We start from the raw sequence: 27,830 nt of genomic DNA, 5'->3' as shown, positions 1-27,830 counted from the left end.
TTTGTTTTTGTCGGCGCAGCTGTTTGCAGCCTCACCCAACAGGAGGAGTCAACCCCTCATTAACCCTTCTTTTATTTCTCCCCTTTCTTCCTCCCCCTCCCCATCTTCTTCATCTTCCTCGTCATCACGGTCCGAGCCCCTCTCGTGGCGGTCGACCTCCCGGTGAAGGCCTTTGTCAGCAGGAAGCGAGAACGCTGACGCCGTCATCAGGGAATCCTCCGCTCGTTATTAAACAAATACGGTCGCCGGCGTTTATTTCCTCCTGTTTCCACGTTCATTAAACTCAGCTCAGCGGGGGCTGCTGCAGTCCGACGACCCGTCTGCTTTCACGTAACCTTAATAAGCACAAACCTCACACACACACACACACACACACACACACACACACGCACACGCACACACACAGCTCACGCTCCTCGTATGTGGTGGTGGATGTTTTTAAAGGATAATTCCACTGTATTACGACGTCTCGATGTCTCGTTCGGGTAGTTTTGTCCTCGTCTTCATCAGTAATAGTAACACTGTGTTCACTGACGGGTCAGAACACGCCAGTCACTCATTTTGAATACTTTAAATATTTGTTTTTGGAGTTTTATGCCTCTTCTTACTGACCTCGGACCCTTTTTTACTTTGTTTCTGCTTTTATCTGCGAGCTTCTGGCTGCGGGTGACTTTAGTAAAGACGGGTAAAAAGCCGCTGTCCTGATTGGCTCAGACAGCCTGCTATGCATTTGTTAAAGTTGAGAACACACAGCTCTTCGGAGGTCGTCTGGCCTGGAAACAGCTCATACACCGCAGATATCAGATAAGAAGATTCAGCGTTGACTAGCTTCCAGCGAGCTCAGTGTGCTGCAGCAGCTGTGAGGAACACGTACGCATCCAAAACAATATGATATTGTAGCTTTGTCATTTTATGTGGTTATTTACAAAAAGTGCATGAAGACTGCAACAACCAAAGGGGACGATATGACAAACTCATCTCTCCACCTCAAGCAGAAGCACCTGGTTGAGCGCGAGGAGGAACAAAAATCTCTGGAGGTGTGAAGCGACCACAAGCAGCAGGTGTTAACGCACACATTCTCACTTCTGCGAGGCAGCAAGTGAAAAGAAAAATAAACCTTCCAGGGCGGCGTGCCGGGTCTGGACCGCGAAGAACGACCGGAGCTCCGATGAAAAGGATCATCGGTGATTGTTTGCTTTTCCTCTGCAGCGTCCTGCGTTCGAACGTGTCAGATGAACCTTTTCTCCCCGGTCGAATCAAGGCCGTCTGTCGGTCTCACAAAAGCTTTGATGAAGCTCATTTTCCCTCTCTGGCGTCTGAGCGCAGGCATTTATGGCCAAGGCTGACTTCCTTTTCACGACTCTGCAAAGAGAATTTCTCCCATTTAAAGTGGAAAAGCAGAACGCGTGTTCAGTTTCTCCTCCCGCTGAAGGCCGACGCTCAATGTGACTTTTCCTTTTGTTCGTCAAGGTGAGCGTGTTTGTTAATCTCCTCTCAGGGACCAATCACACCATCACATGATATAACTCCTTCACAAATCTAATCAAATCAAAGGCCGTGAATCATTCATAACAGAGAGAAGTGTGAAAATAAAGGAAATTACCTCCAATCACACCTAAAAAATGATGGAGCCTGCTGGGATTTAAACCAGAGCAAACCTTTAAATTACTTTCTACCTTCATCTCAGTCATTTGTTTCAGTCTGGATCTTTAGAAAATGGTTTTACTCCAGTTTATGTAATTTTAAATAGGAAAACGGGACGAGCTCTGCAGAGCTCATGAAATATTTTGCAGTCACGTTCTGCAGTAAATGTTCCCTTTAAATTCAGTGTGATTCAGCCAGTTTCCTCAGCACAGCCGTCACCTGTGCCCAGAAGATCTGCTGAAAGCACCTTTTCTTTCCACGATCCTCCTGTAAACTTTAATACTTCAGACAGGAGATCTTCCCTCGTATCTCCATACGTCTCCCCGCCCTCCTCCCCTCTCCTCCCCTCTCCCTCCTCCCCTCTCCTCCCCTCTCCCTCCTCCCCTCTCCCTCCTCCCCTCTCCTTCCTCCCCTCTCCTCCCCTCTCCTCCCCTCTCCCTCCTCCCCTCCTTCCTCCCCTCTCCTCCCCTCTCCTCCCCTCTCCCTCCTCCCCTCGCCCTCCTCCCCTCTCCTCCCCTCTCCTCCCCTCTCCCTCCTCCCCTCTCCTCCCCTCTCCCTCCTCCCCTCTCCTCCCCTCTCCTCTCCTCCCCTCTCCCTCCTCCCCTCTCCTCCCCTCTCCCTCCTCCCCTCTCCCTCCTCCCCTCTCCCTCCTCCCTCCCTCCAGCCTCCTACCTGCAGGGATTCAATTTGAATAATTTTTCTATCTACCAGCTCAGCACAGAGAGATGCAGGACAGAAATAAAACACAGAGAGGAGGAGATTGGAGCAGATTTTGTGGCTGATGCGCTCTCAGGGATTCATCTGGTGGTACCTGATGGATGTGAGGAGCTGCTGGATGTTATTTCTTCAGGAGGAGGAGGAGAGACATTAAACACTGAATCAGCAGCGAATTCGAGCTGCAGGGCTGAAACAGTAAATCTGTGCTCAGTTAAAGCCGCTTCATGGCTGCAAGGCGTGGTTTTTAAACATTAAACAGTTTGTTGCCTCGTTCAGTGAATTAAGCAAACAAGGGCAGAAACAGGAAACGTGTCACAAACAGGAAGATTAGTCAGTCGTCTTTCAGATTAAAGCCTGGAGGAGGAACCTCACTGTGGAGGAGCGCGATGCGTTCGTGCGTTCGTCTTCTCGCGGCTTTGTGAGGACCAGAGTTTGATTCTCAGGACGTTTTTACAAAGCGGGAACCTCGTGGTCTCTTCTCAGGATCACAGCTGATTCAGACATCATGTCTCCTTCAGCTCTGTCAAAATGAATAAAATATGTAGAACTTTATTAAAAATGAAGTGCAGAACTGCTGTAAGTAAATACGTGATTTGGAGAATCAGTCTTTCTTTAACCTGGGAAGTCCTCAGAGGAGAAATCGAAACCTCAGACTGCTTCCAGCTGGTTTCTTTCACCCAAACCAGGACCAACTGCTTTTGTCCCTCAACATAACCAAACCTTGGAGGGCTTCGACGTGTTTTGTCATGTGACTCAGAGGCTCTGTTTCGAGCCTGCTCTCTATCCTTCAGCCCAGCGGATGTCAGAAAACCATCACTGTCGCCATGAAACAGAAGAACGGTTTAGAAAGAACAGAAATCTGCTTTATTCCTTTGCTGACTGTTGAAGCTTCACATGTTGGATTTGATCTTTTTTTTTTTAAAGTGACGCCTGCAGAGTTTCAAGCCGTCATTGATCAGCTCGGTGACGATGTTTCTGATATTCTGATGACATGAGCGCAGCTGCAGCCTCAGAAAACGTCTCCTCGCTGAAGGTCCAGGTTGCAGCTTTGAAGCGCCGCATCAGCTCACGTGCATCATCGCTGAGTCCTGCCTCAGCATGTGGCTCATGTGGTTTGTGCCTGATTGAGCTTATTAGGGCCCTCACGCACACACGCACACACACACACACACACACACACGCACACACACACGCTCGTGTCACACTGTGTTTGGGGCTTTCCTGTGTAAATCTGTGAACAGCATGCTCGGTTGGACCTTCACATACATCAAACGTTGACATAAATCAAACTCGGGCGGCTTCTCTGTTTTTTACGCTTCACTTCTCTGAACACGGGCCAGCGTGGTTACCCATAATTCCATGTATGAAATCCAGGACGAAGCGTGGCTCCGTGGCGGCAGCAGCCGGGGGGCTAATCGCTAACTCACCCGTGCGCTCCTCGCCCGTGCGCTTATTTTTAGAGGAGCGTTAGGAGTCTAATCGAGACGCTCGTACTAATGTTAGCGTTTGCTGTACTAAAGCCATCTTCAAGTCCTGTTTGAACACGAGCAGCAGAGGGGGGGCAGAGGGGGGAGCACATCAGGGAGACCCCCCCAATTCATTTTGACAGCGGATGCTTACTAAGAGGCGATAAAAGCTTGTTGTTGCCGTTTTTAAGAGGGATGCATCAGGACTGACCCTGTGGAGCCACAGCACGAGAAACCCTGTACACTCAGATCAGCAATGGAGGGAGGAGGAGGAGGAGGAGGAGGAGGAGGAGGAGGAGGAGGAGGAGCAGATACTGTAGGTGAGCGAAGTGATGAATATGTGAAGAGCTCTTCTCCCGCTGCGACTTCACCTCAAATATGCAGCTTTTTATAAACTGCTGAACAAAGCAGGAAACAACCAGCGAGCGCTCAGCTGTTTGTTCGCGCACTGTGTGAACTTCAGGATGAAAGCAGCAGCTCAACATCTGGGGAAACACCGCGATGCCTCTCAGTGAGCCGACCTCACGGCGAGCGGCGGAGGCTGCCGCGAGCGCCGAGGCCACCACCAGCTCACAGATTACTGCGAGTGTGACCACCTGGAAACCAACCACCGACCCTCCCTGCTCAAACTTCTCCTTTGCTTTTGTTCTGAATGAGTTTTCTTCCTCTTTTTGCAGCAGCTTCCGTGAACGCTTTGTGAAATTACAGGGAGATTTTGGTGCATCTGAACGAGTTGATAGCAGCTTGAATATAAGAGCTGCTTGCAGATTTACGTCCACACACGGTTTTCGTTTGTGACAACAGTTTCCAGGTTCTTTCGTAAAGATCTGTGTTACTTCTGTGTTCATTCTCTCCCTCCTCTTCATTCTCCTTTCAGTTGGCAAACAGCAAAACTGCAAATCGCAGCCAAAATCTGATTCAGATTGGGCCTCAGCTGGTTAAGCCTCTGATCAGTCCCCTCCTGCTCTCTGTGATCACCTCCGTCCTGTCGTAATGCAGCCAAGTGTGAAAGTGTGATGTAAATAAGGATTTAATCATGTCTCATAAATACTACCTGTTAACCAGCAGTCACCCCCAAGCTGCTCTTCTGCAACGATTAAATCTTTATTTTATGATCACGACGTCGTCGGACACAATCAGCAGAAATGCAGGATAATGAGAAGCTGCCCTGCGTGATCAGATATACCGACATTTTAATGAGATCACAGCAAAAGTTCTTCTCTGACTTTTTTAACCATTCGCCCAATGAAAACACCCAGCTGGGCCTTTAAGATGCATTTTCTCTCTTGCTTCTGGGTGAGAAAATGCCAGTTTACAGTGTGAACTGAAGGCTGAAGCAGAAACAGTTCTTAAAAAATGTCACCAGTTTGTATGTACTGCATACGGACATCATTGCATGAGGTGATCCATAACCATTTTAGTGACACGCAGCTTCCTCCAGGTTACCTTCTGCTCGCACACCTTTCAGCTCTCTGTGTGTATTCACATAGAGGGTTTCTTCTATCACTCTTTCTGAAAATGAGAAACTTCATTTTTGACTGTTTGTTATCAACAATCACACACTGTCATGCACCAGAATTAGAATTCAGACCCATCGATGTGAGATCAAAGCATCTGGAGGGAATTACGGACAAACACGTCAGTTCGGTGTGAAATCAAAAATGGTCGAAACTCACTGAGAACAGCTGAACCGCTGAACGAGGTGTGACCGAACCTGAATAAATGTAAAGCTGCAGTCAGGGGGAGGATGCAGGTAAGAGCGGAGTGAATGTGCATGTTCGGAGGCTTTATCGCACCGAAGAATAGACGAGCTGCCAGGCTGCAGCTCTGACCGCCCACGCCGTCCGCCAAGGTCTCAGGAAACAACAGATACAGGAGACTGGTTCAATAACTGATGGCTCGCCCCGCTGTGTTTCAGCGCGACACGCCTCCCATCAGAGGGGTGAAGAACAGCCGCTGCTGTCCGATCCATTCACATCAAACAGGTGGATTAATGGAGCGTCGGGACTCCCTCTGCTCTGATTTGATGACAAACTGCAGCTGTGACATCACTGATGGCAGCAAAGAATCAATAGCCTGGAAATCAAATTCAAGAACACCCAGACTGAGTATTTATGGTTTAAATCTCAGTGGAGTGTGGACGGAGGGAACGTAAGAGAGGCCGACGAAAGTGTCATTCCTGGTGGTTCTGAAGTGGAACCTGTACCAGACCTCTTCCAGCTGTTTCCATCTCACAGCTGGTTCTTCCAGTATTTGTTTCTGCTGCCTGAGAGTGGTGACGTCCATCCACCAGAACGACGCTTTGGTCTGTTCCAACTACAGGCTGATTTCCATTGTATCTACATTGGATTTTTAGAGTTCTCTGATTCCAAACAATTTCAATCACTTCCTGACTAAAGGTCTTCATCTCCGCTTTGTTACTACTCCAAAACCCAACCTGACACCAGCGTCAGAGCTGGACCTGATGCAGAACAAACCCATGGACAACTTTCCCAAACTCACGCTGAAACAGACAGTAAATGTGCCATGAAACTAAAAGAAGAAGCTTAACGAGGCAGCAAAGATCTGTAGCACTGAGAACTGCGAGGTCTGGTGTCAACTTAGAGAAAATATTCAAATGTTCAACTTCAGGGGAGCAGGAATGGGATTTAAATGACCAGTGTGTATGATTTAGAGGCGTCTAGTAGTGAGGCTGCTTTGTCCATTCTGGGCTACTGTAGAAACCTGGTGGTGCAGTATGACGGACTCCATAACATGTTAGCCACAACTACTTTATAAGCAAGATTCGATTAATGCAGGTTTACTTCATGTACCTTGAGTTTGGGTAAGTTTTCCATGGGTCAGTGCTCTGGAGGTGGTGCATCAGTGGTAAGAGAGATGTTCATGAGTGGTGGAAAATTTACCCCAAACTAAAGGTAATTTCCAGGTGAAGTTCACCACAGGCAGACTGCAGTACCCCTCCATAACCCTGACCCTGATCCTAACCCTGGAAAATCCCTTCGGTCAAGTCCAGACTTTGATTAGAGGTAAAAGTGAGGTTTTACAAATAACCACTTTCACATGGATTTCTGAAACTTCAGATCAAAATAGGTCATAAGTTTGGTTTATAAACGAGGCCCCTGATGTGAAGAAGTCCTCTGATAATTAGTCCAGATTGTGTGGTGGTGGATCTGAACGGACCCAAATAGAGATGACACCATGTTTTATGGAAAGCTGACCAATGAATTTGGATATTTCTTGTGTGGAATTATGAGTTGGGGTGGATCCCGTCCATGTACTCATGTACGCTCAGACGACTGTCACTGGATTACTGGATTACTGGATTACGTGATGATTCTCAGGCACATTGTGAAACATCTTTTGCTGATTTCTAAGCTAATTTATGGACATTTATTCATTCCCATCAACCACAATAACTCTCTTCCTGTCAGAATACTCACACAGTGTCTTTGCCTCACTCCCTCAGAGGCCGGGGGGGTTTACGCCTCATGGTTTGAACCTTAGTTAGCAGCTACTGCTTGTAAAGTATGTGTTATTTAAAGCAAAAGAGATAAGGATGTGAAACCATCGGAGTGGCCCTTTAAGACACTCGAAGAGGTCTTTGTCCTGGATTTGACTGGAACGTCTGTGTTTTGTCCGACAAAGCGGATCTTTTGTTTGTGGGTCGTCTCATTGTGTTAAATGACAAAGCTGCAGCTTGTGCCACCACAGACTTACCATGATTACCGTGTTTGGAAATAATGCCGAGCGAGGATGTTAATTCTGTATCAACACAGATTCTCTGAAGTGAAGTGGGGGGTGGAAAGAGCGAGGTGGTGGTGGTGGGAGGGGGGCTGGGGATCTACGCCCCGAGGCGAGCTTTGGTGATTCATCGCCATGCTGATGTGATTTGTGATGCTTTTATTCATGTTGAAGAAGGAAATCGGGGCAGGATAGAATCAAACCAGCGCCCACTCACTTCATTATAAATGTGCTCTCTCTTTGTTGTTGTTGTTGTTCTGCTCTTTAACTCCAATCTGCTGCTCTTCCTCTCGGCTTCAGCAGCTCCAAACTAATCCACTTCAAGTTCGAGACTCCGCTGTGTCCAATGTTAAATTTGCCCTGCGGCGAGGAATACAGCACGACTGTACAAGAACAACTCAATACAGAGAATACAGCAGCGGGAAGGAAGTAAGACCCAGAGACTGAATCTGAAAACAAAACGTCAAGTTCAGGAGGATTAACGGAACATCTGAGCGTTAAAACACGACAACATCGAGCGCTTTCTTCTGGAAGATTCGAGTCCTCATTGTGTCGCAGCCGTGAATGAAGTAACAGGTTATATAGAAAGATAGATTTTGTCTCAAACCACCTCCGGAGGTGTTTCAACCATCAGATGTAAACGTGGCTTCTTGGACGCATTTGCACTGAGCTTAATTAGAAAAACGTGACATTAAAATCAACATCATGTGCATTTACATTTAAGGATGTCCAACAGCTCCTTCACATTTTCCCCTCAGTGTTTGAGCACGAGCTTTTCCCTCGCTGTCCTCGCTGCTGTTCACTGCAGCTATCAGCTAGCTAAGCTAGCTGTTATCACTCAAAATTCATGTGAAATCACAGTTAAATGGAAATCTGAACTGATGATGGAAACCAGAACTTTGAGGTCCGACCGAGGTCCCCTGTTGAGTTGAAAATGTTTTTTTTACATTTGCTTTCAGATGTTTTTTTTTTTATATTATTATTCTTATTATTATTATGTTGTTTTGTGATGAGACAACGAGGAAACTGTGACAAGATGATTCAAACTGAGAGGAAACACTTTTGTCCGATTTTGGTCAACAAAGTAAAAAACATACTGTTTGCATCACATCCACATCTGGACTCATGCTGCTCCTTCAGTCGAAGGAGTCAAGGCAAGGCTGGAGTACCAACAAGGCAAAGCAGGCCATCGACCCTTGGAGGCCCTCAGGGCTCCTGGGACTCTACGTGGAAATAAAACTGTGATGGTTCTAGATAGTCCTTTAGCACTTGTACCGTTAAGGTCGTCCTCCCAAGAACAATGACAGTCAGTCAGGCTTTAACACGGGATAGAAACCTTTAAACTCCCACTCAACGTCCTGGGTCGATTTTGTTCATCAGTCCCTCAAACAACACGGCGCATGCGTTGAATCAACTCGGGGGCTGCGGTGGTGGGTTCAAACAAAGCAGGGCTGTTCTCGGCTTGAATGCCAAACAGCTGATCAAAGAAGTGTCCCGGAGCAAGACGCTGAACTGCAAATTGTTCCAGATGTGTGCATGTGGTAGAAAAATGGATGTAACTCTTGTAAAACCTTCTGCTGTATAACGTGCTTTACAAAACATGGTCGAACATGTTGGAGTGCAGTTCATCGCCCACCTTCGCTGGTTGAAACTGCAGAGGAAACTTTGAGTCAGTCAGTCTGAGAGCTGCGGCTCAGACAGACCTTCATCACACTTTTCTGTGAGTGATTTATGACAGAGCAGTTCTGACAAATGGAAGAGGAGACGAGTGGTCCAGCATCTAGAAACTGCTGCTCTCAGGCTGAAAAACAGCGTGATCGCACAATAACAAAGATATCAATTTCCTTTATTACAGCTGTGCCACGCAGCCCGGTGGAGGCAGCTGTGCTGAGGTGGAATTACTGTTCCAGCCTCAATAAATACGTGTCGGCCACGTCTGAGCCTGTTCTTTTCTTTGTGTTTTCACAGGAAGCGCAGGGACTCCGGTCACCTTCAACGAGAACGGCGACGCTCCCGGACGCTACGACATCTTCCAGTATCAGATCAACAACAGGTCGACGGCAGAGTACAAGGTCATCGGACACTGGACCAATCAGCTGCATCTGAACGTAAGGACCAATAATCTGTCAAACAGTGAAGTCGACCAGAGTGAGTCATCACCCTGAATGATGCTCCAGATCCAAATCCAGCTCCTCCCAGTCGGTTCGTGAAGTTATCCTCTTCATTAGCAAACCAAAAGAAGCCGCTTAGGAGACTCGATGCATTAACTTCTGCAGCTCAACAGAACAATCTCAAGTCAAGGTCCGCTGACTAAACGACACACGTTTGTTCCATAAGAGACGGAAATGATTTCCTGGTGTGCAGTCATGTCTGAAGCCCTGCGGCACTGATTTGTTCTGCACCAAACACATGAGGAGTGAGTTTTAAAGCCAGCGATGCCAAAATTTTGGGGGGTTTTTTTCACTTCAGAGAAAAGCCGGCAGAGCCGCCCCCTGCTGGTCAGGAGTCAAATCATGACTGTGAAAAACTTTCGTTATTTAAATTAATGTCTGAAACATATTTTGGTCTCATTTTTCATAATGTAATCAATGAAGTTAATAAACACGGCGGCGGTGTTGAGACCCAACATGCAGTTCACTCATGTTTAATTCTTCACATTTGTAACTTGACTCTTGACCAGCAAGGTTCCTCCAATGATCACATGAGGCTGGCTCCAAAATCCCCATAGACCTCCATATTAAAACTGTCCAGCAGAAATGTTTACGCCCTGGTACAAAAAAGTTTTTCTCTCTAGAGCTAATGACAACTTTTCAGGGGAGAGTTTTTATTAACTCACTCATTTAGATTATATTAAGGATTAAAAATAGGCATACCTATGGCCGTGGCTGCTTTGAATGACGGCTAGATGCTAGTTTCAGCAACCAGGCTTCATTCGGACGCTGTCGCTGAGCTCCACGGTGACTCTTCGGAGACCTGTGAGGTGACGTCACAGAGACTGCGTCCATGTTTTATAAAGTCCATGAATCCACTGTGACTTTTGTCACAAACAGCTGGCTGTCTCTTAACAAAAGGACGCTTTAGAGTGTGTTTGTGTCAGTTTAACCCTCAGAAGCATCAGTGCTCTTGCTGTGGATACTTGCAGTTGAATATATCCTGAGCTCTGATTTAAAGCTGGTCAAACTAAGAAGTCATTGTATAATCTTCATCATGATGTCGCTGAGCTCTTCGTTCAGCTGCTCGGTTTGAAGGTGGATGCTGATGCTGACCGGCCTGGTTCTCCCTCCCCTCAGATGGAGGCCCTGCAGTGGACCAGCGGCGACTCCTCCCTGCCGGCCTCGGTGTGCAGCCTGCCCTGCCGGACCGGCGAGAGGAAGAAGGTGGTGAAGGGCGTCCCGTGCTGCTGGCACTGCGAGCGCTGCGAGGGTTACCACTTCCAGGCCAGCGAGTTCACCTGCGAGCTCTGCCCCTACGAGAAGAGACCCGACCGGAACCGCACGGGCTGCCAGGCCATCCCCATCATCAAGCTGGAGTGGCACTCGCCCTGGGCGCTGCTGCCCGTCTTCATCTCCATCCTGGGCATCATCGCCACCACCTTCGTCATCGTCACCTTCGTCCGCTACAACGACACGCCTATTGTTCGCGCCTCAGGGCGGGAGATGAGCTATGTGCTGCTGACAGGCATCTTCCTGTGTTACATCATCACCTTCCCCATGATCGCCGCACCTGATATCGTCGTCTGCTCCTTCCGCCGCATCTTCCTGGGCCTCGGCATGTGCTTCAGCTACGCCGCGCTGCTCACCAAGACCAACCGCATCCACCGCATCTTCGAGCAGGGCAAGAAGGCGGTGACGGCGCCGCGCTTCATCTCACCGGCCTCCCAGCTGGTCATCACCTTCTCGCTCATCTCCGTCCAGCTGCTGGGCGTCCTCGTGTGGTTCGCCGCCGACCCGCCGCACACTTTCGTGGACTACGGCGAGCAGCGCACGCAGGATCCCGAGAACGCCCGCGGCGTCCTCAAGTGTGACATCTCCGACCTGTCGCTCATCTGCTCGCTGGGATACAGCATCCTCTTGATGGTCACATGCACTGTTTACGCCATCAAGACGCGCGGCGTGCCAGAGACCTTCAACGAGGCCAAACCCATTGGATTTACTATGTACACAACCTGCATCATCTGGCTCGCCTTCATCCCCATCTTCTTTGGCACGGCGCAGTCGGAGGAGCGGGTGAGTGTTCTTCTCTGATAAATAATGTACTCACATGTTTTATGTAATGTTCAGCCCTCCAGCACAGTTTATAAATGGAAACACACACTGTCAGCACAATCCACACACACACACACACACACACACACACACACACACACACACACACACACACACACTGATGATGGCGTGTTGAAATCCCGTCATTTCTGAGGCTGAAACTCGCGAACATCAAGCTGCTGTAGTGAACTTCAGACAGTGTCTCGTTCTCTGCCTGCACACGCGTTAAAAACAAAGCCTGCGAACCGGAACTCTCTCTCTGTTCTCACTGACTGATTGATGATTGATTAGTTTCTGATCACCACAGGCAGAGCCCGGTCTGCTCTGCAGCCTCTCGACACAAAACTAATTAGAGCAGAATTAAATTTAGCACATTCAGACAACAGTTTTGGGTTGAGTTTGCTGTAAGCGAGCTGCCAGATGGAGGATTTTGCTCATTACCATGTCTGTGGGGAGATCTAGAGGACAGGTGGAGTGATTCACTGAGATCTCCTCTAAATATAGTTTAAGGGTTTTTTTCTGCTGCTACTGTTCAGTTCCTAAGAATTTGAGGAGTTGTTTTAGGTTGAAACCGGGAGCACTCTGCTCTCTGATAACGCAAACATGGAGCTTTGAATCTCAGCCTCAAACTAAAGTTACGAAGCGGCAGAAGTCATCGTGAACATCTTCTCAGAGTGATCCTGAGCGTCGTGTCTGACTTTTGTTGCCCGTCGTTCGTCCTTCGTGTGTTCCATCTCTCTGCTCTCAGAGTCGTCATCGAGGCATAAAAATGGGCCTGCAAACCTCTGTGTGCACGTTAGATTGACAGCTGGTCCAGCAGCAGTTATCACGTCTTCCGGCAGGAACGTAAGCTGTGACCTGATCATGGCCTGAATGTCTGAGAGCCTTCTGAGGCTTTGATGCACGTTTCCCTCTCCTGGTTCCACATGTACGTTATTAAAATGGCGGCTGTCAGTCCGTCTGGAGGTCGGCTGTTTGATGCAGTGCCGTGAGTTTTTGTAGGTACATTCATGGCGTCCGGTGGACTTTTCCTAAAGCGCCACTGTGACGTTCAAAGGTTTGTTTTTGATGAAATACGTCAATAACTATCCGATAGATCGACGTGAAATCTTGCTCAGACCAGGTGGATTTTGCTCTGCCGAGATGAAAATGTAGATGTTCAAACTCTGCATGATTCTGAGCACCTGTACGACTGCATCTTCATCATCATCATCATCTGTCTGTATTCGAACAGGGACAATGCACAACAACAAGGAGAGCTGTAACGTTCTGCGCTTCAGCAAACTGCTGTTTCCCAGCTGGAAGCAGGTCAAACGGACTCGCTGTCCGCAGTGACTTAAACGTCGTGTTTGCTTCTTCTTTGTTGACCTTGAAAACAACAGTTGACAAAGCATCTTCCTTCACTTTGAGCCAATGTCGTGTTCTGCTGCACGTTAGCTGCAGGCCAGCTAGCAATTGACACACTGACCTGAGATCTGTGTGTTTGTGTCTCTCTCAGCCTCTGAACGAAACCTCAGACCACGAACTCCACTTCTTCCTGTTATTCCCCCCCGTTTCTCTCCGTCCTCCTGGTAGAAGCAGAAATCTCAGGGATTCACGTCAACGTTTCGCTCAGGTGAAACACTTGCAGCCGTCTGACAACCCCCCCACCACCACCACCACCATGAATCGCACAGCACCATACCTGAGTCCCACCTGAGCCAGGTCCATTTGCTGACGAAGTGGACCTTTGAATTGAGGCTATTTTGTTACACAGTCTGAAGAGTAACTGAGGATCAGATCTGTTCAAGGTTCTCTGATGAGGACGAGAAACGGCCGACAGCAGTTTCAGGTTTGCTTATTTTTACCCAGAGAAACGACTGAAGCAGCAGATTTCGACTGAACGATCGCACATGCTCAGATGAAGATTACATCATTGTCCTCAAACAGACTGAGGTGTCACAGCAAGCAGCCGGTGACCCCCCCCCCCCCCCAACCCCCCCGAGGCATCAGAGAACAGAAGTCTGCAGGCAGAAGCTGCTTCTCTTCCTCTGCAGCAGAGCTCAGGTTTTTACTGAAAATCTGCAGCCAAAAGAAAGAGAAAACATTTTCCAAGTTCATTAAACAGAGAAAAATGAAATGTGTTTTATATTTTTCTGTAGTCACACAGCAGACAAAGTGTTTGTTCTGCCATCCACGCTGTTCAACACTTCAGGCTGTCTGTTGTGTCTGCCGTTCGACTCTTCGTCCACCTCTGAGTCTCACACTGCCACAGAGGTCTGTCTGCACCCGTGACCATCATCAAACGCTCTGCTTTGTCTGTTTGTCCTTTAAACCAATCACAATCGTCTTGGGCGGCACGAAGCCCAGGATGCAGCGACGGTGCTCCTGTGTTTGGTTTTGGTGGGATCTTTGCACGTGGGGAGGCGAGCTCAGGCGATGAAGTGACTAAATCCCAGCAAAGGACAAGCTTTGCAAAAAGGCTGAAAGGAGGGTAAACCATGTTTAACCCTCCACCAACATCCCAGATAAGAAACTCAGCAGAGCTAGCCCAAAATGCTAACCGCCAATTCTTTGGTCCGATTCCTTCGCGAACGTCTCATCTCCACGGCTGAGCTAGCGATGGCGGGCGGGCCGGCAGCGTTAGCTAACGTTGACCTGTAAATCCATCCAGCGTCAGCACGATCCTGCTTTCAGCTAATTTAAAGCTCCGTTCATTTAACACACGCTAGCTGATCTTTTCCTGCGTTCGTGGTTAAGCTAACTGGTTTTCTGACCTTTGCAGGCAGTCGGACTCTTTTTTTCTCTTTGCGACTGGTTTTTGTCACGTGATGAAACGGTAAAGTGATCACCTGACTGCGGGGACTGTGCAGCGATACGTTTATTTCTAATTGAACTCTGGGGCTGCGTTCGCTCCACTGCTCAGGCGCCTGTGATGCCGACAGTTTGTTTGTACTCTAGTTTCAGGTGTTGTAGAGAAAACCAGCTGAAAATCTTAGCTCAGAAATCAAAGGTAAGAAAAGACTGAATTCATGTTGGAGTTGCTCTTAAAGCTTAATGTCAACAGACAGATCACAGACTTCATTCAGGGCTAGAAATACGTGGGAAGTCAGAGGTCAGCCTGTTCATTTAGTGGGGGATCAGCGCTGTTGATCGACTGTCGGTTTGGCCTTTTCAGCCCTTCTGCCTCCCACTCGGCAGCTCAGAGAGCCTCGGCCAGGTTCGCTTCGGCGTCTTCGCATAAAATCTGCAGCTGCTGGCGAAAAAATCCAATCATGAAGCTGTCAGAAGTGTTGTAGATGCATGAGCGTGTTCTTAATGATCCAGATGGAATCGGACTCACAGGTGAGAATTTATCCACGAGCTGCACTCGAACGTGTCTCGGGAAAAACTTTATGCAAACAGTGAGAGCGCCGGCGAAGTTTCCGCTCTCTGGTGAATTCTGCAGACACTTTTTCTTTCCTCTCGGCACCCGCAGCTCTTCGTCTCTCTGCCAGCCTCCTCCACACTCATTTGACTGTTTTTTTATTTCATCTATCAACAGAAAAGCTTCACTCCACAATGCCATGTATCCTCTTTGGAGGAAAATAATTTCCTGGAGTTTCATCATCATCATTGTGGAACATACAGACTGCAGAGCTGAAGGTGAAAGTGGCGCTTTGTCAAGGCGAGCTCAGCTCCTCTGCTCTGCGCGTCGCTGCTTTCCTGACGGGGAAAGTTTGGGGCTGGATGTCGGTTTGAGACGAAGCTTTGATTTTAAACCGATCGTCTGTGAGTGCTGAGGAGGATTACGCAGATTGATGTCGAGTCGAGCATTTCTCCCCTTTCATCACATCAGCCTCTGAAAATGCAGATGTGCTGATTTCACTGCAGTCTCCATCTTAGCGTATTGATCCTGACACTAAAGACGTTACTGATTCCCATGAATGCAGTCATTTTCATCAGTTTGTGCCCCGAGCAGATGGAAAGTAACTAAGTACATTTACTCGAGTACTTTCATTACGTTCGTCTTCCTTTCTGCTGCATTTCAGATGCTAATATTTCTAATTGTTATTCTGCAGCTTCTATCTGACAGCTGGAGTTTATCTTTACTTTGCAGATTAATATTTGACACACAGAATGAATCATGAGTCACTAAGATATGAAATGTTTTTGAATGAACATCCCAAAAGAAAAAAAATGTGTTAAAACTTGTTTTAACGTTAATGCATTAGAATTGATCATGTGATAACACTGAACGCTCTGAAGGGGCCGTTCTGCCTCAGACTGAGGCCCAGTGTCCGACCTCAGAGCCTTAACATGACTTTGGTTGCACTCAGGAGAAGCCTGCAGTTGTAGTTACTTCAACCTAAAACATCTGAATACGTCCTTCATCGTTATCTGTCCCACTGCTGTCCTGAGGTCCAGGCGAAGGTGGGGGAAGGTGGAGGAAGGTGGGGGAAGGTGGAGGAAGGTGGAGGAAGGTGGAGGAAGGTGGGGTTTCTGCCTGTTCTGAGTGTCCACACAGTGAAAAGCTGCTGTCCTCGCCTCCTCCTGGATGCATCCCACCGCCTCCCTGATCGCTCCCTGCAACAGGAGTCTTTTATGTTGTTGGACTTGGCTGCTCTGGAGATGTTCAAACCACGCGTCGTTTCACACCTCCGTGCAGCCGGCCAATCGCTGCACACAGTGGAGGTGATTGGTGGATTGTCTGTTCCGCCTTCAGGAAGATGTGAGGCAGCAGAAAAGAGTCAGCTTCAAGGTTTTTCCTGTGAATCCTTCACTTCCCCTGTTTTTCTGTAGGAATGCTCACTGAGATGTTTGAATGTCAAACATGTTTGGTAATGAGGGAGTTCAGGTGTGCAGTGATAACTTATATGTATTTAAGCTAGAAGAGGAATTGAAGCATCAGTGCGTATCTGTAGCCATTAGCTGCTAATCGTCTAGCTAATGGTGAAGTCAGTGCGACCAGCGACGAGCAGGCCGATCATATCAAAGCCAAAGCGTCTCCGCTTTAAGCCTCCTCTCTGTCACTTTGTGGCAGCGAGAGTGACTTAATGAGAGCCTCCATTAAACTGGCTTATTAAAACAGTGCTGTGAAACATTCATTGATCCTGTCCCCGCCGCAGATCTTCATTCCTACTTGAAGTTTTCAGGGGTTTGCGCCTCGCAGTCGATGAAGATGACAGCAGAGGGTTTGTGTCGGTGTCATTAACTCCTCATACGCTCACCTGTCACTTCGTCAGACTCTCACCGCTTCATTTATCCAGCCGAATGTCTATTTGTGGAGTGAGAACTTCAGCGTGTGACGAACGCTCGGTAAAATATTCACTGTCTGCTTTGAGACAATCACAGTCAAATTAATCTCAGGTGGATTTCATAGCGAAGCACGGTGAATGTTTTTGAAGTGTTTGCAGTCACACAGGCTCCAGTTTCCACTGCTCTGACCACGAAGTGCCGGTCTACTCACTGTGGATCCAATCCAGAAACTTCCCTGACTCTGACGTCCACAAATTAAATTTCAAAGAAAGAGACCTGACCTGAACAGACGGGCAGACCTGGTCAAAGTAAACCCAAGGACAGTTACACTCCACATAAAATGTGGTGAACCTCGACCGATCAGCTGATCTTGTAGGTCAGCTCGTGAATCTGGAGCAGGACGCTCACATTTACAGCAGCAGCGGCGCTCGATGGCGTGCCAGCTGCAGCTGAAGCCAGAGAATGACTGATAAGCACATCTGAGGGGCCGGGCCCTGAACGCTGCACCGGCTGCCCGAGGAGGCGTTCACATTCACAGGTAGAGAGAGAGGAGTCAGGGCCGCTGGGAGAGACTCACGCTGCCTCCATACATAATGAAACAGGCTTTGATATTCAGGCGGAGGATCCCAGAGAAGATTAAGATGCAGCCTCCGCCCTCAGCCGTTCCTCCGGGGAACCCAGCTCCTCTGACCCCAGCTGACGAGCTGCTTTATCATATTAATGCGCTAACGGTGTCATTAGTGGTGTTATTATCAACGTCTGCAGCCAGGATTTATCTTGGAGAGTAAAAACCCCACAAAAAAATGCTTCACTGCTCTGTAACACGTGTAAGAAATATCTCCAGATGCAGATTCAACAAGCCACACAAGATGACTGGAGAAGACCCCCGAGATCCGAGTGGAGCCGCTCTGGACTGTTCTTCAAGGTGGAACAGTGCTGACTCAAAGCCTCGTCTTTAAACTCAGCGCGCCATGTCTTTGGACTCACTCAGCCGCCTTTCGGAGGTGATGCGATGATATTAAAGCACATGGATCACTTTGATTCATTTAAAGCTGAAGGATTCGTGACGCCGGTGGAATCTGAGCGCAGCATCGCTTCAGCTGCTGTGTGACGCTGCAGGCGTTCGACAGACTCAAAGGAAATAATCTGACGCACAGCTACAGACGACCAACGCAACAACAGGGCTGATGTGTCTGTGGTGCATTCAATGACACCTGAACGACACTGTTGTAAGATTCAGAGATTAATCGCACTTGTTTCAGACCAGCCTTAGTGGACAGTCCAGGACATTATGTTATCAGAACGATACTGTAGAAAAGTAAAAGCAAAATGCATTAAAATGGAGTGAGCTGCAGTCCTCTGCTGACTGAAGCCACGCAAACGCTGAAAGGTCTTATGAGAGCTGCGTCCATGGCCTGTTCAGCACGTCTGGTTAGGCGCTGCACCGTATTCTCCCCCTTCAGCTGACACGCCGCGTTAAGTTCTGCTCGGTGACGTTGAAATGACCAATGACCAGAAACGTTCAGGTTCTGAAGGCGCTACAGAAAAACCTGGAAGGACTCGGGGTGGCTTTTATTGTGAAGGAGCAGCAGTAGCAGGATGTGCCGGTTGCATCGAATCTTCACAACTAAAACTTCAGTCGGAAAATTTAAAAATGAATCAATAAAGAGTTTTGAATATGAAATTCACACTGGTATGAACAGAAGTCCATTCCTGCCAGGGACAGAAAAACACACGGGACAAATAAAAACAGTCACAGGAAGTCAAAATCATTACATGACGTCAAGCACGTTGCTTTTGTCCAGCAGACATTTGGAATGATGTTAATAATGATCTTCACTATATTACAAACACTACAAAAGATCTTTTAATAAACTTAATAATGTGCTGAGTCACTTCTGTGGCTGCACATCAGAAAAAAGGCTGTTTATGCTGAATATCAAAGTATTAATTTACTGGTTTACGTATGGATTTGATGATTTGATGAAGTCTAATTTCTCTGATAGTTTGTTGAGGCCTCTGTAAAGCTTGTCGTCACACCATCACTCCAGTCTCAGCTGTCGAGTCGACCATGAAGCTCGGAGATGTTTTCTGGGTGATGAACAACATAAAAACCTGCTGTTGATGCCTTTTCAATGCTTCCAATTCATCCCGCTTCTCTTTCTAAAAACTGTTTGTGTGAGCGGCCATTAGCTTTGCTCCGCTGCTCATCTTCTTCACGAGCCTCAGACTGGTGGAGAGAAAGTCAATACTAACCTCGGTGTTATTGGCCACCATCCATAGCTGTCGTTTAAGAGGCATTTTTTTAATCTCGTGTGAGGGGAAAGGCGGCTACAGGCCAAACGAAGAGAAAATATTACCAGTTGACAACAGTCACAGGTGAACAGGGATGCACTGGATGCTAATGTCGACAAAAGCTGAAGCGTCTCAGGGATTATACATCAGACAACCTCCAACTGGACCAGTGACTCCAGTCAGGAGTTTTATTCCTTCAGTTGCTCTCGGGCAAGGCACTAACACTGCCACGGTTGGTGGTTTAATTCCCACTGTGATGAACCGTGAATCGTATGGACGCAACCAGGTTTTTCACCTTAAACCGTCGGGCTGACTTCCTCTGGTCAACTGGTCGGTCGATGTGCTCAACAAGCATCAAAATCGGATCAGATTGGTGTGCCATCAATGGTGCTGCAGGCATTTTTTTTTTTTTTCTAAAGAACTTGATGAACCTGCAGTTTCAGGGGGTTCGAGGCACTTTGGCTTCACTCCAACAAATAACAGCTGAGTGACGTTAAAACTGCGGGAACATCCAGATTCTTTGCCTCGTAATTGGAGCAGAACATGGAGAACCTTTGGGCTGCAGTGGGCTCACAATCCCTTCAGATGAACATCCTGCAGTGGTGATGCTTAACCAGTCGATTCTTATCTTCTGAAAAGACTAAATATCATAGTTATACTGAATATACTGGCGTTGTATGATCCAGCCTGGTTCATCCACCTGCTCTCTTCTGTCCTGCAGCTGCTGTTGACTTTCAGATTACAGATGCTCCAGTTTCACTCGGGCCTCCGCTGGTCTCAGATCAGACTCCCACAGTCCAGAGCTTTAAAGCAGCTCTGCTTTGATCAGGCAGGAAGGTGGCGTCCAGGTCACGGAGACGGAGAGCTGTGTGGTCACAGGATTCAGCCTCCATTAACCTCTCCAACCTTCACAAACTTCCCCTTTTGGAGGATTTAAAGTTTGATGAGTCTTCCACCAAGTGAAACGGGAGACTTCGTTAGATGGAAATATTCTGTTCTGTGCATCGTTTTAGATAATAGTGATAATAATGATAATAATCCACCTGTTTGCTGCCCTGGTTTGCTCCATATGTTCACAACCATCTTCCTGATTTGGAACTGGATCCAAATTTGAACTGAGAAATTTTGAAGAAATATTCATTTCCGTTCCACTCATTGATCCTCGGAGTATCCAGGGGGTCACTGAGATGTAGACGCACACGCCCGCTCACCGTCCACTCCCTGATGTTAGCATGCTAACTACGATGCTAACAGCGAAGGTTAAGGGACTGAGATCGGGATCAGGGCCAACAGCACGTTCTTCGTCACTCTTTCCTAAAAGGTGTTTTCAGACTCCTCCGACCTTCACACTCTTCGTCACCTTGGTTTCGTATTAACAGCTTGTGTCGCAGAGACCACATAAATCACTCCGGCGCGTGTTTTTTCCTCTCAGGCCCACAAATGAGTTTATGCTTCGCTGTCTGTCATACATTTTCATAATGATTCCTTGATGTGTCGCTGGAAACACCGCCGCCGTTGTTTGGGGCTCTTGGGGGGACGCTCGCCATCTGTCGCCACTTTCCCCTCCTTCCTCTCGCTCCCCGTCCTGGTGGCTGAGCGAGGCCCCGTCGAGGATTCCCTGCTGTCAGTTTGCCACTCAGTCAGAGGACCATTAACCCGGGTCCCGACTTCTGTGAGGTGGCGCGTGGGAGCGTATGGACAGGTGTGTTGTGACAGATGCTGGAGGGTGGGCGGAGGAAACACGGGTCTGAGCTGCCTGGTTGGGCTCTGCCTGCTGTGTGTGTGCGTGGTTGAGCGAGCTTGAATCTCCAATAACTCAGCTGAGTCGATGGCTCTTCCTGCCGCAGCAGAAGGTTGTTTTTCACCTCAAAACGAGTTTTATCAGCGTCAGCGGTGGCGAGAGGAGAGCACACAAACGACGTCAGTGCTTCCTGTTACAGCTGAACGCACACAGATGCTCTCTGCCTTTCACCCTCAGCCGCCATGACGCTGCAGCAGCGTCTCGCTTTGGTTCCGTCCCGGCTGATCGATAAGTGACATGAAATCAATACTCACTGCGTAGATTATTTAATGCATATCATTAGTTATTGAACTCATTTTTCCTCTGCTAATAATCATTAATCATCATTCTACATACAGTCATTCAAACCAGTAAAGTACAAACACAAAGCGTCTGTTACCACGTCCATCAGGAGCAAACTGCAGACACGTTTTCGGTTCGTCTCCAGTGGACATGAGAGGTCAGGACTGAAACCTGGAGTACGTGCATGTCGTGGAAGAAACATCTGGAATATCTTATTGACAGTCCAATCATCGAATAGCTTCGAATACAGTTAAATAGAGTGCTTACACCTGAAATGTTGTTTTATTAGTCAGTTCAGTTGCTCATTAGTTGCTTTGATCTGTTTTTCTGAATGACTAAATGTTCATTCATTTCATAATTTAAAGTGAGACTCTAATATTACTGAGCAGTGGCCGCTGTGACCGTAAATGGCATTAAAAGATGCTAAATCATGAGTACTGATGGCTGTTTGTGAGAATAAAGTGACTGATATTTCTGTTTAGTGTGACCCTGCAAACGCCTCCTTCTGTCAGTAAACACGTAGTTGAGAGCTTTCACAGTACGCCGCAGCCAAAGATAACCACACAGAGAATCAATAGTCCCAAACCGGCTCACAAACGCAGCACAGAGCCTAATGATGCATTCAGGGTCATCTGTCAAACTGCGATGAGGAGAGAAAGTCCTGGTGTTTCTTTTCTCTGCTGTTAATCCTGTTTAAAGAGACAGAGATTATCAGTTAATCATCGTCCAGCTTCTCACAGGACGGAGCTCCAACAGTGCTCAGCTAATGAGCCTAGAGGAGCTGCAAGAGCCCTCGTAAGTTCACTCTTACTGTGTAAATGGTTTAAAATCGGATAAATAATGAGATTTTTTTTCCTCCACTGAGCAATTTTTTTGCATATTTTTTCACGTCAGTTGTTTGATTGCAGACAGAATCCGGCCTTCATGAGAAGAGACTTCTATTAGAGACCGGCCTTTATTTCTTCCTTCCCCTTGTTTATATTGATCATTGTGTAAAATATCTGTGGGGGTTTTCTCTCATAGTCCAAAGATGAGTCGATAACCCTAAAAAGCCTCGTGACTGATGCCTGTCAGTGAAACTTATCACTTCCTGCAGATATTTCACATTAAAAGTCTTCTGGAGTCTCAAAGGGCAGAATCTAAATCCCTTCCTTTCCTGGTTTTTAATGTGAAAAATCGGTGTTCCAGCACATCAGTTCCATCGCTACGACACCACAGGAAACTGCAACCCAACATTCACCACTTTTACTTTTCCACCAGTCAGCTGGAGAGAAAAAACTCTAAACGATGGCTGGTTTTGAGCCAGAGTATCTGCCTGAGCAGACAGTATTATCAGCCACAAACATGAGTCACTAGATTGATTCCAGTAAATGAACCGAGCAGAGTCGACCATCTGTTGGTTTAATGAAGGCTGATAGAATTATGACTGCTGGTACAGTCCTTCAGTCAGCTGAATAAAAGAAAAGAAGCATTTCAATGACACATACTTGACTCATCAGACTGAGATCTTAGCACAAGACACAACTGAATCAAAGTTGTATCTGATATATTTAATGCTTTTCTCTGTAGAATACATTTCATGGACATCAAAGATGAAACAGTGTTGTGTTTAATGGCACAAACCTAAAGTGAATCGACATGATAGTGAGATGAAAATCAAACTGAAGCCCAGAAGGAGCTGAACATGTGGAAGGTGACGGCCTGACACAGGAGATGTTTTATTAAATTATCAATTAATAATTAAATCATTTAGAGTAAACAAAATGTAAATATAAGAACATGACATAATTCAATTGAAATCTTTTCAGAAGCATTAAGGCAAACAAAAATCAATATTTTGAGGAAGTTGGTTTTTTTAATGGCACACAGAGGAACTAAAGTTACCGGTGTTGTTTCTACTCCAGTCAGTTTGAAAGACGCACCCAGTCTGTTAACTGACTGTTTGATGGTATGCATTATTATTTTCATGGCGGCGCCTCGTCTCGTCCCGTCACTCGCCTCCCTCTGTTTCCTCCTCAGATGTACATCCAGACGGCCACGCTGACCGTCTCCCTCAGCCTCAGCGCCTCCGTCTCTCTGGGCATGCTCTACATGCCGAAGGTCTACATCATCATCTTCCACCCCGAGCAGAACGTCCCCAAACGCAAACGCAGCTTCAAGGCCATCGTCACCGCGGCCACCATGACCAGCAAGCTGTCCCAGCTGGCGGCGGAGCGGCCCAACGGCGAGGTGAAGACGGAGCTGTGCGAGGGCGTGGACGCCAGCGGTGAGTGGGCTGAGGAGCCTCTTATTATGTTTCAAAATGGTGGAACCAGGTCTCTGGGTGTCCACCAGCGTTTGGGGTCATGCGTTAGAGAACTCTAATGAGACGCTTAAGTTTTTTTTTGGTGTGCACATACAAGGAGTTTGACTGCGGTTTAAACATTGCACTCAATGCACTCGCAGAGAAAAAGAAAAAAACATTGAGGACAAAAATGAGGAAAAAAATTTCATCCTGTGGGAATGATTCTTTAAGGTGCCTCAGAGACGCTGAAGTACTGATGAACGAGAAGAAGCTGCTAATAAATACTGTTAATTATTCTGTGAACAAAGGTAAGAAGGAGCTCCTCTGTGGAGTCCACCATGTGGAGGTGAATTCAGAGCGAAGCCTCTCCGCAGTAATGAGGATTTAACAGGAAGTTGACTTGAGTTTGTTTAGACGTCACCTGAGACCAGATCTGATGAAGCCAAACTGTTTACAGCTCAGAGCTTCACTTCAAAGCTACTTCTCGGCCCGTCAGCAGAAAAGCGGGAGACGTCAAATTGTTTACTCATCAGAAACGTGCTGACTGAACTGATCTGCTTAATCTAACAAGCAGCAGCTCTCGCATCCGTTTTATTGTCCCAACCTCACACGAGGCTGAACGTCCTTGTCAGTACTGCAGACTGCTCAGTGCGAGGTGAGGACGTCACAAGGTTCAGAGACGAAAAACTAGGTGAGATGAAAACGCTCGTGAGACTTCATAAGATCTCCTACCTTTACATTTAAATTACGAGTCCTGATGTTTTTGGTGTTCCCACGAACTTTACTCGAGCACCTCCTGAGGACAAACTTACCATTACTTGCTCCACGACTGGTGAGGCTCTAAAAGCGTAAGCAAGTTGATGTGGAAAAGCTTGTGCACAGACAAACCTCAGTGTCATCTGGAGGATCTGGCCTCTTTCTGAAATGGTTCCACCTCATATGTACCAGCTTAACTTCAGCCAAGCTGCAAGACACAACACTGATCCTGCTCACTGCTACCTATTCAGACACACCTTCCAGGGTGACCTCACGGTTCTTCGTAAACATTTAGACTCCTCCAGGCCAGATGACGCCCCGCTCAGCCTGCTGGGGCTTTGTTAGGATGATTTCGAGCTCCATGGCCAGTATTACCTGCAGAACATGAGGTGGCAATGTGGCAGTCCCTGTTCCCTCAGAGTCTGAAACTCCCCTCCCACTGTCTCCAGCACTTTGGTGATTGATGAATCTGGCCTCATTCCCACTTCAGCAAATTTAGTCCAGTTTGTTCAAAGTGAAACCGTTGGTCCACCACACTTCAAGGGCTTTCCTGCACAAGACCGTAAGGTCCAGAAGGTTCAGACAGGATTTTTGGACCAGGATTCTTCCAGACCCTTCTTCAATAGGAATAAGACACGTAGAACCTCTGTCATGCTCACTGCATGATCTGTGTTCACGAGGGCCAACAGGGTCGATGACGTACACTGACGTTGCACATGGCTTTAGACATACTGTTCAAAAGGTAATGAATGAACTTTGATGCAAACGCCGGGATGTGTCAGCTATTCTTAGAGGCTTACCGTTAGTGGAGCTTAAAGAGTGTAAAGTTTGTCCTGAGGGTGGCGCTAGACCTTTGTAAGAATTGTTAGAGTCTCATGTTAGTGTGTCTGCTCAGTAGATTACACTTTGACCTGCAGGGGACTGAAGGTAAGTGGAAGTAAGAAGGTAATTTACCAAAACTGCTGTTTGTTTTTCTCTCCTTAGTGCCGCCAACAAAAAACACCTACGTCAGCTACACCAACCACGCCATGTGAAAATCCACCTTTGACACAAGGACATCCTGGGACATTGAACAAGCCGATTTCTGTCAGACTCAGAGGAGACGCCACCAGAACCCAAAACGGAAAGGAGGCACTCTGAAGGATCAGAACTGATCAAACTGAACGCATCTGTGGTGTTTTTATGTTTACAGACAGCAGCAAACAGGCCTGAACGGCACCAAAAACCTGAAAGGATCACAAGTCAAAACTATCCGAGAAACGCTGAGGAAGCAGGAGGATGGCAACCCGAGAGATAAAAAATAAGAATTAAAACAAGTCTTCAAAAAGAAATACAAAAAAGAAATTGTGGGGACCAACCATATTTGTTGTTATTCTAATTGTACGTTTGAAAAAAAAAAAAAAAATCTTGTGGTTGTGAAAATTTCTGATTCTTGTCTCATGTCGTCCGTCCGTCGACCTGCATTAAGAGACGAGTCCGTCGCTGTTTTCGGCTAACTGAACGGTAGCTGTTGGTTGTGAAATGTCTAAATGCCATGGTTGAATTGACGCATGCCCGTTTTTTATACAAATGATCTATTTATAATAAAGGAATGTTTCACACGTCGGTGCCGTGCTGCTTTCTGTTCGAGGCGGGAAACCTTAGCGCTGTTTTGTTTTAGGTGTTGGCGTGTAGCGAAACGTGGTAGCGGCCTCCATTTTGGAGTCCACAGGTCACTGTTTCCTCGAAGGTCGGCGCTGCCAGAACAGTTTTTCATTGTTATTCTAGAAGTTCGCCCAAAAACTTGCTTCTTCCCTGAGAGCAAATCCACTGATTGAACTGATTCTAGAAGTGGTCTCACTCTGAATTTCACTGTAGTGAAGGTAGACGATGGGATGGTGGACCTCACAGAGGCCTCCTGGTGGTTGTTGGTGCTCCTGCACTATAAAATTAAAAAGCAGCGTGAACAGAAGTCGTTCATTCTGGATAGAGTGATCATATTTTCAGACCTTCAGACCAGGACCTGTAAGTGTACCTCATGTTCAAGCATGCACACATATATGCACTTCTGCTCGCTGCCCCTTTTTTGTCAATACAGGCGATAATTATTTTATCGCTTGGCACAACTACGGAGAGCAACGTCCAACACCATGAACGCAGCATCTTCATTGCCGGGTAGAAGAGAGCAGCTTTCTTTCCGGCGTGGCAGCTAACTGTTAGCATAAACACTGAAGGAGCGTCGTAGCCTATGACTCACAGGCCAGCCACAGCCTTGACTAACTAACGCATTGATTGACAGACACACATACGCACACATCAGTGCTGAATTATGTGTGGTGCAAATATAATGTTAAAATTACTATTTTGATTGTGGTGAAAACCAGGACAAACTGAGTGTTTTACAGATATTTGTCGGGTCACCCCACTTGAAACTGGGACAATCCCAGACAAACTGGGACGTCTTGTAATTCTGGAGAAATTGAAGTGAAGCAAGTAAACTACAAGTAAACGACAACTCCAGCATCCACACGAAGACGAGCTGTTTAAATGCAAGTTTATTCTTTGTCTCATCATCAGTCTCCACGTCCCAACATGATGAATCTGCAGAGCAGGAACGGAGCACAAACTCCATCCATGCTGGATTTGACCTTTAACATCATACAAACCTGAGTGTGGCAGGAAACTTAGCACAGTGTGCAGCTCATTACAGGGCTGGAAAGAAAAGGCAGTCGATGTGATCAATACGTGCTGTGGAACAGGAGAGGCGGGATCAATACGAGCTGCCACACAGAGCTCCTCATGCATGTAATGAATATTCCTGCATCTCCTGGCAGAGAAGAAGAGGACAGGTATACTCTGAGTGATGAAGCCTGCGGGCATCCTGCTTTTATTTCCCCCGACACAGCTCCCGTTTCTCGCACTCGCAGCCAACTGAAAGCGAAGAAGCTCCATCTTCACGCTGAAATAAATACACTGAAGATGAGACGGCTCATCTGAATTTCTCCAGGTTTTGATTTTTGCTTTTCTGTTTTCTCAGGTGTTTTCTGTCCTCGGCTGTTTAACAGCTGAACAGCCTTCAGGTGAGAGTTTGTATTTCCTGCTTCAGGACGTCTGCAGTCATCTCGAGCCGTTCTCACGACTCTTACTCTTGTAAGTTTTTAACGTTAGGCTGCATCGTCATCTTTCAGGTGCTCCTGGTGTGGTGTGCATACAGTGTGTCCTCTGAAGGCGTCCAAAGTGAATATAAGGAGTCAAAACAGCCTCAAAAAAAGAAAATTATTCTTACTTTTTGTTCTGTTGCCTTGATTTTACAGCAAATGTTATAAAGTAACACAACAATTATTTTATGCCAAAATACATCAAAGAGTCTGACACCGAGGAGA

General features: G+C 47.1%; 1 protein-coding gene across 1 annotated transcript in view; it reads left to right on the top strand.

Moving 5' to 3' along the window:
- Positions 1-25,857, top strand: part of grm8b (glutamate receptor, metabotropic 8b) — a 103,298-nt gene extending 77,441 nt beyond the window's left edge. The window contains exons 8-11 of the mRNA XM_076732851.1: positions 9,537-9,676; positions 10,859-11,794; positions 23,448-23,694; positions 25,453-25,857. Coding sequence (XP_076588966.1) covers positions 9,537-9,676; positions 10,859-11,794; positions 23,448-23,694; positions 25,453-25,502 — 1,373 coding nt within the window. The 3' untranslated portion in view covers positions 25,503-25,857. The remainder of the gene's footprint in view (positions 1-9,536; positions 9,677-10,858; positions 11,795-23,447; positions 23,695-25,452) is intronic.
- The last annotated feature ends 1,973 nt before the right edge of the window (positions 25,858-27,830 follow it).

Source organism: Chaetodon auriga, chromosome 6 (genome assembly GCF_051107435.1).
Source record: "Chaetodon auriga isolate fChaAug3 chromosome 6, fChaAug3.hap1, whole genome shotgun sequence".
Lineage (NCBI taxonomy): Eukaryota > Metazoa > Chordata > Actinopteri > Chaetodontiformes > Chaetodontidae > Chaetodon > Chaetodon auriga.
The sequence above is the reverse complement of the archived record's forward strand: the minus strand, read 5'-3'. Positions and strand labels throughout refer to the sequence as shown.